Here is a 20,376-nt window from a genome sequence, read left to right on the forward strand (position 1 = left end):
ACGAAAAAAAAAAATAAGACAAATGCCCAGAGGACCGGAGAAATCAAAATACTGAACACTAAGTTTGGACAAAAATATCTGCAGTCTTAGCCAGCAGAGTACTATATCCAGCACAGTAATTACCCTGTTTTACATCTACTGATAGACACAGATGCAGGTGCGTACATAGTCCTTTAACTACACACTTTACCTTTGCAAGGTCTTCCTCTATGACATCATTTCTCATTTGAGCAGCATCCAATTGAGTATAAAATCGAGCACCAATCATGGGCATGATGTCATTTACACTTCGCATCCTGTTTTGGTCAGTCAACAAATATCTAACCAAAATAGAGAAGGATCACTTGAATGCCAAACACGCAGTTTACAGAACAACACAACCCACAAGCACACAGGGACTGCTGCCACCAGCATGTTAGTGTGCACAATTTCCAAATTTCTTTTTCATGCAAGTCGAGTTCATTTTTTAAGCTTAATGATTGTATTTCTTTTCTCTGGAAAACTTTAAGAGCCAATGGAAAAAACTGTAAAAACGTCTCTTTCTCTAAATCTTTTACTACTATGAAAATGAGAAAGGAAAGCTGGGTATAGAGTTACACTTACCATATTTCCATTCTCAAACCCTTCTTCACAATAGTGGGAGACGAAAAGATCCAAAGGTTTTGGGAGAGGTGGTTGTAGGTGGGGAAATTTTTCCATTGGTCTTCAAAAATAGTTTTTAAACTAAAACTCAGACTTTCATTTTGGTAAGGGAAACAAGCTTCAGTGTTTTAGGAAGCTGTCTCCTGCTCTGTGACTTCATTCACCAGCTGTCATGGTATTTTTATTTCTGAGAAATCTCCATGCACTAACACACATCAGGAAAAAGAACAGTTTCTTCTACCATCGTAACTAAGGCAGAAAAATACTACACGTCTCAAACGGCTACCTGTCAGAACACAATGATTACTGATCATTTAGTATTAGTATTCTGACAGGTCAGCCGTGTCCTAACCATTCCTAACAAAGCAGCTTCTAACTCTTCTGCGCTCTGCTTATAATTATACCTATTTTCTCCATAGGACTTATCTCTATCTTGCAAACATCTTACTTGTTGACGAGTTTATTAACTCCTCCCCATTATAATGGGGGGAAGCTCCAGAAGAAGAGGGATTCTGTTCATCTTATACAAAGTAGCTTCAGCATCTGACACAGAGTTAGGCATTCTTTTGTTGAATAAATGAACAGTTATAAACTCATGTGGACAATCTATGTCTTAGCCATTCATCTGAAATTACTGACCTATTTATATCTAACTACGCACACCTGAAGTTATTATAAGCTATGTGACTTTGGCAAGTTATTTTATAGCTCCCAGCCTCAGTTTTGACATCTTTAAAATGGAGCTAGTAATGGTACCTAATTTAAAGGGTTATTGGGAGAATTAGGTGAATTAATTCATAATTCACATCAATCAGCTCAAAAGTATATGATACATAGTTTACTGCTCTGTAAATTTTGATTACTGGTTAGTATGAAAGTATGACTTTTTTGTTTATTCATTTTTTATTAAGGAAAATTTCAAACATTTAAAGAAGGAGAGAGGAGAGTATGATGAATCTTCATGTACCCATTACCCAGTTTCAGTAATTATTAACTTATGGCCAATTTTTTACACTTATATCCTTTACTCTCACTTTTATAAAAAGGGAAAATTATAACTTGAGATTATTTAAAATATCCTAGGTGTTGCAAGCTATGGCTAGAAATCACTGCTGTGATAGTATATGAAACAAATATTTTTACTTAGGAGAAATCATCTTAGTTGATCATCAGAGGAACCAGGTAACCACTGGCTCCAGTGCTCTGTCACAAGCAGGACACTTAGGCCAGTGTAACAAAGCACAGGTGGGCAGCCCCATCCTCCGTCCCTCAGTTCCATACCACAGGGCTAGTCCAAAAAGAAACGGGATCATCCAGGGTTACACAGAAAGATCAGAAGGAACAGCTGGAAGCTAAAAGAGACTGAAAAGGATCAATAAGCTCTAATTGCTTCTAGAACATCATAAAAAAAAAATTTCAGAGGAGACTTCCTAGCATCTATTCTCCTGAATCATTTAAAATAAGAGTTCTGGTTGTCCCCCCTCCAGAATCCCCGATGTCAGACGCATCTTATAGACCATCGTGACAGCAGTCCACAGTGGACTGGGCTTCTCTTAAGCCCCAGTCTTTTCAGACATACAATCAAGGATTTCCTGGAGTATAAAGACACTGGGGGAGAAGCACAGGGACCCTGACACACATACTCTCTGGAACAGGGGTGTGGGCCACACACCACACAACTGGGCTGCAGATTGGGTTATTTCTGACAGCTCTTAGAAAGATACTGACCACTCTGGAGAACAGCACTGTCTAATGGACTTTCTGAGATGATGCAAATGTTCCATGTCCACACTGTCCAGTATATGAGCCAGAAGGTACATGCAGCTTCTAAGCTCTTAAGATGTACGTGGTACAACTGAGGAACTGAATCGTTTCAATTTTATTTAACTGTAATTCATTTAAATTTAAAAGGTCATAAGTAGCTCGTAGATACTAATGCAGTTCTAGGGGGGTCTACCCTTTGGACAAATGTTTAAAACACCAATAACTAATTTAAACACACTGGTTTATGAACTTATTTCAAGAAATACATACTTAGCAATAAAAATAAATTAAAAATTGTTTAATTATGTTTGTCCTGATTTTAAATAGTGGAAACTAAAACTCAATAGAATCACTGTTAAAAGACTCTCATGAAAAATCTCTGTCTTATCTCATAAGATCATTATATTAAAACTTACAAAATCAGATTCTTCAGGTCAGAGGAGTAGTTGATTGTCACCAGTTCCATGGCTTTCTGTAAATTCTCTCGCTGAATTCCTGCCAAAGAGTTGCAAGCCAAAGCCAACACAACTTTTCCTAATGATATCAGATCTGCTTGCTGACATGAAAGAATAAATATAACTTTTAATTTTTCTTTCATAGGTACAAATTTAATATACTGACACTATTGCCTGCATGGAAAAAGCATCTTTACAAAGAAGCTGAAGAACTAAGCACAAGGTTCCTAGATATTGGTGCTCATTAGAATTACCTGGGAGCTTCATTAAAAAGACTTTCTGAGCAGCTCTACCCCAGATTCTCACTCAGTAGGTCTGGGAACAGGCCCAACATTTTTTAAGTACCCAGGTAATTCTAATGAAGGTACTTCTAGGGGCTACTTTAAGAAACATTATTCAAAACAATTCATATGCCACCTACAGAACCGCTGCTTTACTGTCCTTTTTTCCCCCTAAATGTTTATACTTAAATAAAGCTCATATTCTTACTATGGCAGGACATTTGAGGCTGGTTACCAAACAGCTGCTTCACAGTGATCATCACAGTCACGGCAAGCACTTTCTTCATTCTCCATGATGCACAAAAGTGAGAGTGTATTTGAAAGGGAAGTAATTCCCTTATTCCAAACACAATGTCCACAATACCTGATTTCTGAGCACATTCTCTAGACATCAACAATGCTGCAAACCTCCATGACAGTCCATCTGCCCTTGTTTCCAAGCAGACAGGTTTTTACACTATAGTCGAGCTCTGAGCTCTGTAACCACATCATTTCCTACTCATTTTCTTTCTCTGTTTTAAAGATTTCCCTCTTTGAGGCCTTTCTTCCAAAAGAATGTTTAAAAGACAGCTCACTGAATAATAATAATTCTGTTTCTCCTAGAAACAGAGTGGTCACAGGTGGCCCTGTTTGGCAGGTTAACTATCAGTAATCATATACCTCCAAGACAATGGACAGTTTAGAGTTCAAGGAAATCATTTGAAGTAATTTCTACAGAAAACTCACATAAACCTTCACAATCTGAGATCTCATCTGAATTACTGGATACATGTTTATTTATGGAATAAATAAATATTCCATAGGAGCTTTCAAACCTGGCTTTACAATAAAATTCACCTGAGAAGCTCCCAAAAAAACAAACAAAAAAAATCACCCGGTGGCTATCCTTCCATCCTATTTTGTTGTTGTTAGTCTGGGGTAAGATCTACATATTGGTATTTTTCAAAACTTCGTAAGAGATTCAGATATGCAGCCAGGGTTGAGAACCACTGGTTTTGTGTAAGTTTATAAATGGTGTTATTTGCAAAATCAGGTGAGTATTTCAAGGCAATTGCTACTGAAACTTTAGGACTACACAGCTATCCTTAACAACATCCTTCCCAAAGAGTAAAAAAATAAAAAGAAATCAAACTCCATAACTAAAATGACATTAAAAATTTCAAATCTAGCACTGGTGAATCTGATACTCTGAACCTAAGATCCTACAATATAATCAGTGGAAAAATTAATTATTAAGACAACTCTGAATTGATCAGGAAAAGAGATGCCAAGGATTCACATCAGAGAAACTGAGTAAAACTCTGTCAGTGGCCGAGTTTGGAGATCAGGCTGGGAAGGCAGGTGCCACAGGAAGGGGCATGAATGCTGTGGCACCATCCTTGCTCTCTGGACCCACAGCCGTGACTGAACTCAGGCAGGGCTTCTCTCAGTCTCTCTCCGGATCAATAAAACATTCCAAGTTAGATAAAGGAAATCATAAACATGCGGATCAAGAGAAATCAGTACATGGAAAAGCAAACTGTAAAAGTCTGCAAGTGCTTCAATTCAGTGTCATCAGCAAAGCAAACTTAAGCTTGTTATTATTTATTAAGTATTTCAGCAGCATGGAGCAACACACAACATCCCCACCCTCAAATAGCAAAATCTTCAGTTTCGCTCCACCCTGAATCAATGCTACAACTAAATCTCCCACCTAGAGCATCCCCTATTACAAGACAGGAAAACAAAAGCACAAAATAGCTGAAGGACTATATGGGTTTAAGAAATAAGTCCATCTGATTCTGAGTACATCTGCCACCTTTCTGAAGCTGACTCAAGGTGGAAATACCCACCTAGAAATGAAGTATACACATCACATAATCCAGACTAAATCAGAACAGATTTTTTCAAATAAAAGAGGTTAATGAAGTCCTGCTTGATAGAGACATTGTAATGTCATTAAGCGCTCAGTAACTCTCCTTTCCTTATTCCCAGCTAAATAGTGTTCCGTTTGTTATTTTTGCTTCTTACCTCCATCTGGCTTTTCCCCCCATTTGTTGAATTCTGGAGGCTTTCCCCCCAACTCATTTTCAGTTTCTTCCTGATTCTTGACTTCTTGATTTTTCTCTGATTCTATCTATGGCTCTACTTATGTCCATTTTACTGAAAGTCAGTCTCTATTCACGTGTCTGAAACAGACTATGAAAAATAGACTACAAGAAACAATACACTCCTTTCTCATGTACCCTCTTCTCTGTAAAATCATAAGCCCCCCCACTAGGAACTACCATTAATTCTCTCCTTTACCTTACTTACATAAGCTATATGGAAAATCCATATATACACTCACTTCAAAAAAAAGAAAGGAAACCTGATACAATCTTTGCCTTTGAAAAATAAAGGGAGGCTGATAATCGGTTAAAAGTAGCCCAAGTTTATGAATGGGGGCAGCTCCTAACGTACCAATCAGTTGGCCCAAATGCTTATTTTACAGTTGTTTGTTTTGAAACTCTGGAATTGCTTTTTCTTATGAAGCGTGGTTTTCCAAGGTAACTAATGATACAATCCAAAACACAAATAAAGGACATTCGAAAATAAAAAAATGGAAAACACCCCTGCTGTGATACTTACAGAAAAACAAAATCAAACTAGTCTTATCTCTCACTAGAAATTAAAAAGAAAAAGGAAATATTCAGAATAGAGAGGAATGGAGAGGTACCATGAGGCTGCACATAAACAACACAACACCAGTTCTGTGGACAGAGGGTTTCCTAATACTTGCAATAGAGGCTGATGGCACTGGTTCTAAATAATGTCTAATTTCTCTCCAAAAGTTTAGTATTATTTCCTTGGATATATAAAGATCACTAGCATTTTAACAGTCAATAATCTGTCACTTTCAGAAGCACAAAGATTATGAAGGAAAATTTTCAAAGCCAATTAGTTAGGCACTAAGTATAAGACAGATGATAAGCAGGAAAGTAGATAAGAAATAACCAACCAGGATAAGAAAGAGGGAGCAAATTCCCCTCTGCAGAAGAAAGCTGCTAGCGGTGGGGGTTGGGTGAGGATGGGGGTACTGGAGGGTAGCCAGATTCTTCCACATAGAGCCCACTAGATGGCACTACCAACCAGAACAGCTTGGCAGCTGCTGGGGGTAGGTGGGCCACAGCAGAGGGGAAGGAAGCTGTGAAGAGGCTGAAAACAACTGAATAGGACGGGAGGAGTCGCTCTAAGTCTGAGGACTATGCTGTCCACTGTCCAGCAGCAAAGGAAGAGGTTTAAGCATGGACTAACCAGAATATCACACACTACTTACACTTTAATTCTCATCCTGGCCTTTCCTTTTTGTTCTGAATTTGTCTCAATTTTAATAAAGCAAACTAAAATCTTTCAAAGATTTAAAGAAAATGAAATGAGAAGGGCAGTGGGAAGGTAAGGTATTTTCCTTGTTTCTCCATGTAAATAAGAGATTTTGTCTTACATCAAATCTCCCTAAGTTAATAGATGTTCAGAAACACCAAAAACTCCTTGCATGAAAAAAACAAACAAATACTGTCTTAAAATGACAACTGCACATCCTTCAAAAAATATGAATACAAACAGAATGACATGAGATACTGACTTTAAATAGCTATATCACTTGCACAGAGTAAAAAGGCAAAAGCAGCCACACTGAAAGTTCAGTGCAGAGGTGGATTCTTACCTATGTCTTGCATTAATCAAGAAATAAGAATGAAATAGCTAAGAACACAATGGAACCTCAGTCCACAATATTACCATAAAGTCAGTCTATAACCTAATTCTGATAATGTACAAGAAGTGAGTGATAGGTTTTGATTAAGGAAAAGAAAAAGAATCCTTTAGAAAATAGCTATACAACACCTTTCCTCTGAAAATAAAAGTTTTGGATTGACAGTGGGACAACTGTAAAAGTAAAAACAACAAGTGTGATTTTAACATACTAAAAAGTGAAAACTAAGTAAAATGTCATTTACTGTATTTCATTCAGCTAGTTAGTGTTCTAATCTATGCTGAGGACAAATTTCCTATTAATATAAATGTATTTTCACTTGAACAACTAGTCTCTGACACTGTCACTAATTCTACATTGCGCTACACTGAACACACCATAGTGATTAAGAAATGCACGTTCCAAGTCTGCATAGAGACCACCCCCAGAATAAACTGAAATCTACATTTAAAACTCTGAAATGCTTTTAAAATAAAAAAAAAATCTTAAAAAAAATTCAAGCCTTAAGTTATTAAGTAAATATCCATGTTAATTCTTACTCACCTGGTATTGAGCCATTAATGCCAATGGATTATTATTCTGACTGTTATCAAATGTTAAAACATCAAAAACTCCAACACAATTTACTCGCAACCTTTAAAGATCAGAAAATTTAGAGAGAATAATTAAAACGAGACTTTTGAAAATTTACATACTAGTGGAAACTGAACATTTCTTATAATACTGGGAAGGATCTCAGCATCCTGGCCAGTCCCTCCACCTGCCCTACCCCCACATAACCCCTGCTAGTCACCACGTTAGAGATAACGTCACAGACTTCAAGTGACAGGCCTTTGGTTGTGAAAGCCAGGAATGGATAAAGCCAGGACTGCAACTTGCGCTTTTTGACTACCAGGTCACTGCTTCTTTTCCCAAAACCTAGCTGCTTCTTTACTAGTTATGCATGAAAAGAGAACCAGTTAGCTTCGTAACAGGTGATGAAGATGTGCCAGGCACATTCAAAGCATTTTACATGTATGTATTAATTTGGTCCTCTCAATAATCTTATGAGGCAGGTACCTTACAAACATGGAAAATGGAGATAACAACAGCACCTGTCTCATAGATTGCTGAATACACAAGTAACTTGCTGTTAGTTAACTAACTAGCAGAGCCAGGACATGAATCCAGGTAACCTGGTACTAAGACCTTGAGCTCCTCATGCTATGCTGCCCAAGACAACTCTCAAAATTTCAACAACTCAAATCAAACGCTGGTGAAGTCAAGGTCTCTGTAAAATCACTTGTTCTCAAAGCATGAAACCCAATCAGCAGCAACAGCATCAATCGCCTGCTTGTTAGAAATGCAAACTCCCAGGCCTCGCCCCAGATTTCATGAATGGGAACTCTGGAGGTGTAGCCCAAAGGCTGTGCTGACTAAGCCTCTCGAGATTATGGGGACTCATGTCAAAATCTGAGACTGAGAGATGTACATATGAAACCTGTACTGACACTACTTGACATACCCCCAACCCTAACCATACATACCTCCCAAACCCCTACAAGATCTTGGTTAATAACAAGGCATTCTATTACAAACTCAGCATGTAAAAAAAAAAAAAAAAACTTACAAATGAACTCAAAGTCACAGCAGTTCTTCTGGATGGAATATATGAAAAGGTAGAATTAAAACAAATTGTCACGCTATGTTTACTAAGCTGTCATAGGTTAGATGATTGATAAAGAAGCCAGAGTTCAAAATGCCAGTACCTTGTTTTGCCAGTTATCAGAATCTTTGTTGGGTCCATAACGCGACATGCCAAACCTGCTGTATGAATGGTACGCAGTGCAGAACTCAGCTGGACAATATATGCCCAAATAAGAGATTCTGGCAACAATCCAGCATGCTGTCTGGGCAACGGTCCATCATGTTGACCTATAAACACAGAAAAAAATGGCACCTTTGTGTAATTAACTAAAAGACTAAGACATGCAGATCAAAAAGAATTCAAGAAACAAACCCAAATTTTTTTATGTATGATATTACACCTCAGTATTATACTGCCAGCAGTAGGAGCGCTCTCATTGAGCTTCTCTTTTCTGTGACCACTGTAATTATTGCACAGCAAACAAAAATTATTGAAGTAAGAAATTCTACTTAATTGTGAACCAAGTTCTGATTAAAAACAGGAACTGAAGGGCTTATTTTTCTTAAACTGTGGTTAAACCTTGTCTCTATTGCTGCTCAGGTGTGTGGGAACTATTCTTTCCATGGCTTGAGGGAAACAGAAGTCGCCACCAACATCTCTGTGGAGTGTTTTCTTATTGTCCTTATGCTGCCCAGCCTCTTCTATTACAACCACGTCCAGTTAACAGAAAACATAAATGTAAAACAGCGAACTTATGCCACTTATGGGTAGTAATGTTGAAACATGAAAATAATCCAGTCTACCATGAAAAGTAATCCTTTTGATTCTATCAACCTTGTAAGTGCTTCTTGATATAATTTTCTGGGTTGCTGTTAATCAAGAGAAAAGGGGCCTCATAAATGTAATCTAGATACTGTAACTATTTCAGGGAACATGACCTTATAAATTCAAGTATTCAAATGGTTGTAAACAAACTTTTTCTGAATCAGTTACAAAAGCAACACAGTTAAATGGTTAACTGTGACGGTAATAAACAGCTAATAAGTACTTATGACCTGAGACAAAATTTCCAGAGAAGAACACAACACAAAATTCAGAAACTGCTAGCCCTCAAATTTAGACAGAATTGAAGATAATACCATCTGGAAAACCATGTTAAATGACTCAAAAAGCAGCTCTAGTAATATATGTCAAGACAACCAGGAAGCGGTCAAATAAAGCTATTTAATAAGTGTGGTTTCTTGGGTTCCAAAATCACTGCAGATGGTGACTGCAGCCATGAAATTGAAAGACACTTACTCCTTGGAAGGAAAGTTATGACCAACCTAGACAGCATATTCAAAAGCAGAGACATTACTTTATCAACAAAGATCCGTCTAGTCAAGGCTATGGTTTTTCCAGTAGTCATGTATGGATATAAGAGTTGGACTATAAAGAAGGCTAAGCACCAAAGAATTGATGCTTTTGAACTGTGATGTTGAGAAGACTCTTGAGAGTCCCTTGGACTGCAAGGAGATCCAACCAGTGCATCCTAAAGGAGATCAGTCCTGGGTGTTCATTGGAAGGACTGATGTTGAAGCTAAAACTCCAATACTTTGGCCACCTGATGTAAAGAGCTGATTCATTTGAAAAGACCCTGATGCTGGGAAAGATTGAGGGCAGGAGAAGGGGACGACAGAGATGGTTGGATGGCATCACCGACTCAATGGACATAGGCTTGGGTAGACGCCGGGAGTTGGTGATGGACAGGGAGGACTGGCGTGCTGCGGTTCATGGAATCGCAGAGTCAGACATGACTGAGTGACTGAACTGAACTGAATAGGGAAAAAAATATATTTGTAGCAAATACACTGCATACTTTATGCCAGATTTGATCTAGTTACTTTACCCACATTATGTCATTTTAAACCTTTTACCACAATCCCTATAAGGTACGCTATTATTATTCCCACTCTCTTATTAGCATATCTCTTACAACATGCTATTTTTTATTTTGTTTTAAATTAACAAATTACATAATGTAAGAAATCATTATACTTCCATCTATGTCTCTACAAGTTTATACAAACATTGGCTCTTTTTCATTTTTAATATTCATACTGGGAAAACAGAGATTATAAATTAAAGTATATATGATAAATTTAGAGGAGTTGATACCATCAAACAATACTTTCAAATACTAGAAAATGAACTGATTTCTAAGAAAATGTAAACATACCAAACAATCAAACACCAAAAGCAGAATTAAGATTTTTTAAAAAATAAACTAAAAAGGAGTGCTATAAATCAGTGGTTCTCAACAGGGGTCAACTTTGCCACCTCAGAGACATTTGGCAGTGTCTGAAGGTATTTTTGGTGTCACAACAGGAGGAGGGGGTTGCTACTGGTATCTAGCTGGTACACGGTAGGGATGCTTCTAAACACCCAGCAAGGCAGAGAATGGCCCTACAAAAATAATTACTCCAGCCCCAAATGTCAACAGTGCTGAGGCTGAGAAACCAAGCTATAAATTAAAGCCAACAGTCATTTCACAGCTGTTGTTACTAAAATAAACGAACAACTACAGCGATATTTTTCTATAGGAAAAGTTATACCACATCCCTTTCAACAAAATTATGTGTGTGCTACAGATGACATGGCAAAAGCAAAAAAATGACCACACTCTGAGACCAGATTTTTAATGCAAAACAGCCATGTAACCACAGCTTGCTTCTTTCAACTGTCAGAAAGCAAAGTTACAAGCAAACAGAAATAATACATTTAATCTATAATGCCAGGCAGACTCCAGTCTTTCCTCTCCTTGCTTTCTCTCAGGATACATTCAGGAAAATCTTTAACAAAAACCTCAGTGTAAAGGCTAACACTTTCCTGCCCCCAAACAAGAAAATGATACATACATTTTCCTTCCCCCAAAACAAACTAATTAATAGACGTCGCAAAATGAATTTACTTTAACTCAAAATGATTTGCCCTTCAATAAGCATTTGTTAGAATGTAATTATAACATTTTAGTTCTTTGCAATATATGAACAATAAAACAATTCTTTAAATACTAAACAAAGAAAATATTCCCCATTTAGGTAGAAGTTACCTGAAAATTTATTTTGAAGTTCCTTTAGTAACACAGAATTCTACCTTAAAGCAAAATATTTGTTCCAGGAAATAATTACATAAATAACAGAGAATCACACTGGACTATGTAAAAGAGACAAAACAAACCAAAACAAAAAACCAAGACAAGAAAGAAATGTCAAGAGACTCATAATGATGATGCTTTGGGTGGTGAAGTTACAGGAGTTATTTTTCAATTTAATGCATTTTCCAAACCATTTTACTCAGAAAGCTTTACATTTTTTAAAGAAAAAAACAAGAGGAAAAAAACTTTTATCGTATTCTCAGCTACTTAAATTTCAGATATTTACATCAGTCTTTCGTAACCCCTCTTCATCTCCATCTACAGATAACACATTATTTCCTAACTTGTTACACACTGACTCCATTTCTTTAAAGTATTTCTTTTTAAAATGCAATATGGTCTTTAAACTGAATGATTATAGGGCTAAACTTACAAGTACTCTAAAACACAAAACTACTCTTTCACAGAGCAAAGGCTGTGTCAAACCCAGCTTCCTTACCCCACTTTCTCTTTGTGAAATAGGCATCCGCGTTGGGGTCATTGAAGTGTCTGCTCATCATGGTCTCTCCTCCAGCATGGAAATCATATGCAAACACAAGAGCTTGAAATAAAACACAAATGCTCATTACTGCAACCTGGCTTCCAACAATGAAGCCCACCAGCAGAGAGACAATTACAAATCACTCACAAGGCTCTGAGAAAGCTTTAGTGGTAAACACTTCACGCAAGGTTACAATATTTGAGTGCTGAATTTTTTTCCACATATCGACCAATACCATGCACTTTGTGTTAACAAGACGAAAACCTGAAAAACAGAACATTTCCTGCTTAACTGGAAATGACATCTCCCCCTTATTTCCCCAGAAACGTGCCAAAAGAGCCATGTTATACATCCCTTCGGAGAAGGCAATGGCACGCCACTCCAGTACTCTTGCCTGGAAAATCCCATGGACAGAAGAGCCTGGTAGGCTGCAGTCCATGGAGTCGCTAGGAGTCGGACATGACTGAGTGACTTCACTTTCACTTTTCGCTTTCATGCATTGGAGAAGGAAATGGCAACCCACTCCAGTGTTCTTGCCTGGAGAATCCCAGGGACGGGGGAGCCTGGTGGGCTGCCGTCTCTGAGGTCGCACAGAGTCGGACACGACCGAAGTGACTTAGCAGGAGCAGCAGCAGTAGCAGCATACATCCCTTGTTGTTTAGTTTCGAAATCGTGTCGAACTCTTTTGGGACCCCATGGACTACAGCCAATCAGGCTCCTCTGTCCAGTGGACTCTCCCAGCAAGAATGCTGAAGTGGGTTGCCATTTCCTTCTCCAGAGGATCTTTCCAACCCAAGGATCAAACCCAAGCCTCCTGCACTGATAGGCAGATTCTTTACCACTGAGCCACCTGGGAAGCCCAATATATCCCTTTCCAAATGAAACAATAAATATATTTATTATCCTTTAAATTCATGTTAATTAAAAAAACTCATTCAGGAATATCTGAACAATCTCAACCTCAATAATATGCTCCTAAAAGAGGATAAATTATCTTCCTTACCATGTATCCTCCGAAGGCAATAAGGCAGATCATCTTTGCTATTTACAGCTTTGTAACAGGATGTAATGTATCCAAAATTACTTGATTTCTGTATCCGGTTGGGTGGTGGCAGTGGTTCTAGAGGGAACAGGCTATGGTAGCTGTCAACTTCTGTAGGGACTGCTACAGTAATTCATAAGAAGATGACTTTAGCTTTCAGACATTCATAAATCTCTCAGATCTCAAAGAAATAAAGAAGAAACCAAATTCACAAACAACTGATATCAAACACTCTTGTATTCTAGAAGAGTGTCAAGATTCATAGTGTGTCCACTCTATAGAGCACACCAGTCTCACAATCAATAAAAACAGACACCATAACACAACAAAAGAACTAGATTTCACGAACTCAAAAATATTTACCTTTGGTAACAGCACAACTCTTATTTCTCAGCTCTTAGAAACAATTTGGATTATCACTTACAAATATTAAACTTTCCAATGGTATCTTACTTGTCTTTCCCTAGTCATCAATGATGTTCAACATTTCTTCAAAATTTTTGGTTGTATAAATTTCCACTTTCTTGAAATACCTATTCCTATTTTTGGTTACTTTTCAGTTTTGTTTTTAAGGCTCTTACTAATTTGTGGCTTTAATTTTCTTTTCTTTGTCAAACATATAAACATCTTCTAAGCTTTTTCTCTACTATAGATATCTTTGGGTTGTTTTTAACTTTAATTCAATAAAATTTATCAGTATTTAAAGAGTCAACAAACTTTGCCTCCAGTATAGGAAATCTTTCCCTACTGAAACATTAAATTTATTCACATATATTTCATAGCATGAGTTTTAAAGCTTTGTATTATCATTTAGAGATATTACACATTTTGTTTTAGACATCTAAATTCTTAATCTGGAGTCAGTTCTTGCATGTGGTTTGAGATGATACAACTGTAATAATACAATCTTCTACCATAAAGAAAACCATTTTTCCCAGTGCTTTCCTGTCCCCACTGATTAGCCGCCTGTGTCACTTCTCCCTAGCCTGTTCCAGTAGTCCATTTGTCTAGCCCAGTGCCATTACCACACCACAGCAGGGACTACAGACTCAAGCCAAGCCTGCCTCCCCACACACCAGAACCCTAATCACAATCTTCAGAACGGTGCAGGGAGTCTTCAACTTTCACTTTCTGATAAATTCTATCATATACTATGAAAAGCTCTGTTATGTGCAATATAATTTTTAAAAAAGAAAGACACAAAGACCAAACCTTGATTAGAAGTGGAACTTTCAGCCAATCTCCCAACCTTCCAGGGAGGGGAGAGAAGCTGAAGACTGAGTTAACTGCCAAGAACCAGAGATGTAACCAACATGCCCCAACAACAAAACATCCATAAAGACTCCTCACCAGAGGGATTCAGACAGCTCACGGTTGGTGAGCCTGAGGCGGCACTGAGAGGGTGGCACACTGGGGAGGGCAAGGAGGTCCCCCACCCCCACCCCCTTCCCCCACATGTCTCTTGCATGTGGCTGTTCCCTGAGTTGTACCCTTTATAAGAAGCCAGTAATAGTTCATACAGTGTCTTCCCAAGTTCTCTGAGTCATCCCAGCTTATTCCCAAACCTGAGGGCATCCAGTAGAAACCCCCAAATTTGTAGTTGCCCAGACAGAAGTTTGAGTAGCTTGGGTACCCCATTTCAGCTGATATCTGAGGCAGGTGTGGTCTTACAGGATTGAACCCATCCTTAATAATTAAACTGTCAGAACATGAAGCAGGTGTTAGTACTGTGAGTAAAAATAACTCATGTGCTTTGACTAAAATTGTCCTGAATCTATAGATTACAAAAATTGATAATCATTATGTCTTCCTATTCATGAGTATAGTATTTCACTCTATATATTTACCCTCACTTTCATGCACTGGAGAAGCAAATGGCAACCCACTCCAGTGTTCTTGCCTGGAGAATCCCAGGGACAGCGGAGTCTGGTGGGCTGCCGTCTATGGGGTTGCACAGAGTCGGACACAACTAAAGCGACTTAGCAGCAGCAGCAGCAGCAGTAAATCTCCCTCACTGAGATGTTACATATCTTTTATTGTATTTATTTCTAGGTACTGATACTCTGAAACTACTGTAAATAGCATATTCATTTTATTTTTTATTTTTTACCCTGGCTAGGGCATCAAAGACAATGCTTGATAATAAGGAAAATTCTAATATGACCATTTCAAAGGTCATGACAGCAAAGTTTCCTGCCCATCTAAAGTGGAAAAGATCAGTCTTGAAACATAGTAGCCAGAGATACTCCTCTGAATTCTTTAGCAGTCAAGAAGACACACAGTTGACTGTGCTGAGTCCTTGATTACAACCAGGTATACTGAGATTACTGCTACAGTAAATGTATTCCTGCTATATTATTTATAAAGTTTTGCTAAATTAAACCACATTTAATCTTGCCTTTACAGAATAAGCTAGGGAAAGAGATTTTAATGCTCTCTGAGAAACACTACAATTCAGCCAAAAAGAATATAGGTTTAAACCCTGATTTGGTCAGACAATTACTAGCCACTGATCTTAGAGGCAAGCTACTTAACCTGGCTGTTACCTTTAGTTTCCTCACAAGTGAAACAGAGGTGATAATATTAGCAAGTACACCACAGGAGCTTTGCAAAGAAAAACCTTACACACAGAAAGCCTTAGTACACAGGCATGCCACAGTCTCAATAACAACAATCACTCCTACTTAAGTACCCATACTTTGTCAAGTTTCAAAAGATAATAACATTCTAGTGCACAGTGAGATAAATCAAATGGAAATTCTAAAACTGCCTATTTTTTGGATAAACTAGAATCTTGTCACATGTAGAAATATTTGAAAAACACTAGATGACCAATGGCATCTTGGAATTCTTAACTAGATTTCAAACAAATATATTCATTAAAGAGTAATTAATTAGCTGGCTTAAAGCATAAAAACTGTGGGACTACATAAGGATTATACTCTCCTTTAAAAGGATCAATCAACTTGCATTTTACCTGGCATATCCGCTTGATCGATTTGAGCCATTGTTATTAAATGTCTGTTTATCAGCTCCTAAGAAAAGAAAGTAAGTTCATTTACATCTAAACACAGCTTCTGAAATATGGACTTTTTAATGTAACTGACTAGCATAACCAACGGAGAAGGCAATGGCACCCCACTCCAGTACTCTTGCCTGGAAAATCCCATGGACGGAGGAGCCTGGTAGGCTGCAGTCCATGGGGTCGCTAAGAGTCGGACACGACTGAGCAACTTCACTTTCAGGCATTGGAGAAGGAAATGGCAACCCACTCCAGTGTTCTTGCCTGCAGAATCCGAGACGGGGGAGCCTGGTGGGCTGCCGTCTATGGGGTCGCACAGAGTCGGACACGACTGAAGTGACTTAGCAGCAGCAGCAGCAGCAGCATAACCATTAATAGTTTTGGCATGTTCACTTTTCAATACTAACATCATGAAATAACATTTCCAATACTGGTAAAATGTCTAAATTCCAATCCCAGGTAGACCTGCCCATAACTCTAGTTGGTTTCAAGTAGCAGTGTTACAACCCAGAGCCTACAGCTAGCTAGCTCTGTGGTCAATAATTCACTCCACAAACAATATTCTGGGGGTGCAACTTACTTCTGTGAAATAAAAACATTTTTGAGGATTTAAGAGTGAAATAAAATCCTACGTATCAAGTAATACCTGTTTAACAACAACAAAATTAAATTATTTTATAAAACCTACTTTGTAGAAAATTTTGAGCTTTCTTAAAATGTTCTTTTCTAGGCCAAATTACTTATTAGCTAACAACTACAGATATTAGCAAAAGTTTGTTTAGAGATCAGAAACCATTTAAATTATTTTACATACTTCAAAGGCTTTTCAATGCACAGGATGTGAGGTGCAAATGGTGGTCCATTTAAATAGCTATTCTATGTTTTGTATTACCTGCAATTGTCTTGAAAAACACGTTTCCTTAAATAAATATATCAATTAGAACTCAAACTATCTGCTTCAGTACAGCATATCTAATTAAATAATACGATTTGAAAGGAGTGCTGTTGTTTCTCCAGTTCTTTGCTAAAGAACAACAGACATCAAGTGTTTCCACTCTGAACTCTGAAAGCATACCTGTCGTAGTTCATCAGCCATGAAGAAGGAAGGTGCGTTCGCTTTTGGCTGCATATAAGCAACGTGAGGTGCAGTTGGAGGATAGATGTGGTAGTTGGGAAATACCTAAAAGATAGGGAAGGGGAAAAAAGAATGATCAATTTTTCTCAACTGATAAGCTTTATCATTACTGTGATAAAGTTCTAATCTTTAAATGACAGTGATAAATTGATACTTTTAATCTTTATATGACAGTGAATTAAAGGCCTCAGAGAATAGCTGTTATCAGCACACTTTCTAAATGAATTCATTTAAAAATCTTTATTGGAATAATCTATTTTTTAAACTCTAATAAGAAAGGAGACATTTCTTCAGATATGGTAAAATTTTACCTCCAACGAGAGGCACAAGTGGTTTTTTGGAAGTATTTTTAAAAGGCAATTGGAAGAGAGGAAAAAAGTAGATACTAAAGGTGCTTGGTAACAGTCAGAGCATGGAGTAACTCTGCCCTGGTCGCCCAGAGAACTGCCCTCTGGAAGGGTCTCCTGCAGCCAAACTGAACAGTTGTTATCTAGATGCTTGTTAACACCTCAGATTAGAACAGGAAAGAGGAATAGCATCCTCTGGGTCAGCAGTGGAGGTGAACAGAAGGATGCGACAGAGTATGTACCTTCCAATCGAACTACAACAAAGCCACTAAACTACTGCCAGCCTCGTGTCTTTGATCCTTTCAACTAGGCTCTTCCCACCACCCTGCTTTCTTCCCATCTTCCTCTGCCTCTCCTTCCCTCCACTGGTCCACAGCACAAAATCAAAGTACACCCTAAAATCTATTTTATCCTTTCATATTTAAAGCTGAAACAAACCCTTTTCTCTTTTAAAAATGAATTCAGCTGATTTCTGCTGCCCTCAGATGATTGTTCTGCTCTGGATCTCAAGCAGGAAGTGGTTCTGCAATACTTGAAAGGTTTCCTTTAACTACACCTGCAAGGAGAACAGCGCCTCCTTTCCCTGGCCGTGGTTTCCTTACATCAGCAAGTACAATTGGGCTGAACTACCTCAGGTTTACCAGGAGTGTATATTTTAAGAGCTGTGTGAAGGGTAAAAACATTGTGAATATGTGCCATGTATAATATCCACAGAAACAGCTGAGATAGTTTTGTGCCAAAAGAATCTCTTGGTTAAACTGAACTTTTTTCTACAAATGTGATAAAATAAAAATGTACATAATTATGAAATATAATAACCCCCTCCCCAAAAGCAAAACATTGATGGAATTCTTACTTGAAAGAACCAAGGAAAGTCTCTACTCTACCTCAATTATTTGACCTTCTGCTCGGCAAGCTGTTCTGTGATAATTTTTGAAAGATCTCTGACCAAAAACAAAAACAGAACAAAAAACTATTAGCTGCTTAATTATTTTTTAGAAAGCATTTCACATGATTCACAAGTATTTCCATAAATGTTTTCACATTTATTTCTCAGACGGTGGTCACTTACAGTTGGGGGATCAGTCTCAGAGACACTAAGATTCAAGAGTCACAACACGAAGGCAGAACTAGGACTCTTAAAAGAGGAAAAATAAAAATCTGTTCTCTTTCCACTCAAACTGTCCTTCAGTAAAATATGAAATATAATCAACCAAAAATAAATCATTAATTTAATTTACAGGATCAAAATCTGCTTGCTTACTAAAATCCAAGTACACTTTTCATATAAGCCTATCAGCTATGATTTTGTCCAATGTTTATGGTGTAGACCATCTTTCATATTTTAATGGAATCTGGCATTCTTATTCATGAGAGCTTCATCTACTACTTACTTTTCTATAGGTAAATAATCTCTGAACATGGACAAAATTACAAAATTGCAAAGGTACACCTTATGGAACACGACCTTCCCTCTCTGCCCCTCCCCCCTTCTCACTTCAGTCCTTTGGTGGCCCTTTCCCTACCTCTAACCAGGGCTCCCTGAACTCCTCCTTAGACCAGTGACCCACACTGGAGGCCTCTTATTGCCATGTGCTCCATCTCCCCGAGTTCCAGCTATTAAATCACTGCCTCACCTGGCAAGTATTGACCATCAGTTTGCTTTCAGTCACTACCGTTAAGAAACCATCGACTTCTCTAACTTTTCACCAGAGGTGAGTCTACCTACACTTACAAACAAGTGTCAGCAAATGGCAATCACAGCTGGCACAAGTACTAGGGGACCCCTAAAGCAAGGCGTGCTGTAAAGTATTAATCTAGAGTGTGAATATACAACCAGATTTGTCCAAAACTAGAGTTATTATTGGGATTCCTTGGGGCTCAGATTGTAAAGAATCTGCCTACAGTGCAGAAGACCTGGGTTCAATCCCTGGGTCGGGAAGATCCCCTGGAGCAGGGAATGGCAACCCAAGAGTTTTTATTACTGTAGAAACAGATTACTTTGAAGAAGTAAGAAGAGATTAGAGTTATCATCTGAGTTAGAAATGAGTTACCTTTCCACATCACAGTAAAAAGATACAAGAAGGGGTAACCTCCTCGTCTCTCTCATTAATAAGGAGCTGCTATAAGGGCCCTCTCTTTTCTCCCGTGTTTAAAGCACACATACCATTCCACTCAAAGGTGCAGGAGTTGTGTCTGTATAAAAGTACGTCGTCCCACCAACAGTTTCCTTTTGGATCACTTGACCAGAAGATGGTGTCTGAGAAACAGGATTATTCCCGGGCGTAGAGGCACTAGAAGGCACCATATAATTTGCTGGATTTGGAGTGTGGCTTCTTCTTCTGGGGGCAGGAGAAGTATGTGGAGTGATTTTGGGGGAGTGAAGAGGGGAGGATCCAGCAGATAATGACATTCCTAAAGTAGACGGAAGAGTGAAAACTGGTTTTAGAGAAAAAAATCTGAAAACTAAAATGCAAATACTCATTTGGAAGAAAACATATTTAGCAAAATTCTTTAAGTGCAAAGAAAAAGATAATTTTATCTTGTCCTAGAGAAAGCTCTGATTAAAGCAAATGTAAAGACTTTTTTTCAAAAATAGTCAATTCCAAATAAATTAGGAAATTTACTATAAGAATAAGTCTCCTCCATAT

The 20,376-nt window shown here is 38.0% G+C and overlaps 1 protein-coding gene across 1 annotated transcript in view; it reads right to left on the reverse strand.

The window, feature by feature from the left end:
- Positions 1-20,376, reverse strand: part of PAN3 (poly(A) specific ribonuclease subunit PAN3) — a 119,575-nt gene that overhangs the window by 9,326 nt on the left and 89,873 nt on the right. The window contains exons 7-17 of the mRNA XM_052650170.1: positions 19,893-20,140; positions 18,613-18,669; positions 17,319-17,423; positions 16,199-16,256; positions 13,183-13,344; positions 12,327-12,443; positions 12,138-12,239; positions 8,624-8,789; positions 7,419-7,509; positions 2,823-2,962; positions 191-320 (exon numbers count right to left, since the gene is read on the reverse strand). Of these exons, the coding sequence (XP_052506130.1) occupies positions 191-320; positions 2,823-2,962; positions 7,419-7,509; positions 8,624-8,789; positions 12,138-12,239; positions 12,327-12,443; positions 13,183-13,344; positions 16,199-16,256; positions 17,319-17,423; positions 18,613-18,669; positions 19,893-20,140 (1,376 nt within the window). The remainder of the gene's footprint in view (positions 1-190; positions 321-2,822; positions 2,963-7,418; positions 7,510-8,623; positions 8,790-12,137; positions 12,240-12,326; positions 12,444-13,182; positions 13,345-16,198; positions 16,257-17,318; positions 17,424-18,612; positions 18,670-19,892; positions 20,141-20,376) is intronic.

Source organism: Budorcas taxicolor, chromosome 12 (assembly GCF_023091745.1).
Source record: "Budorcas taxicolor isolate Tak-1 chromosome 12, Takin1.1, whole genome shotgun sequence".
NCBI lineage: Eukaryota > Metazoa > Chordata > Mammalia > Artiodactyla > Bovidae > Budorcas > Budorcas taxicolor.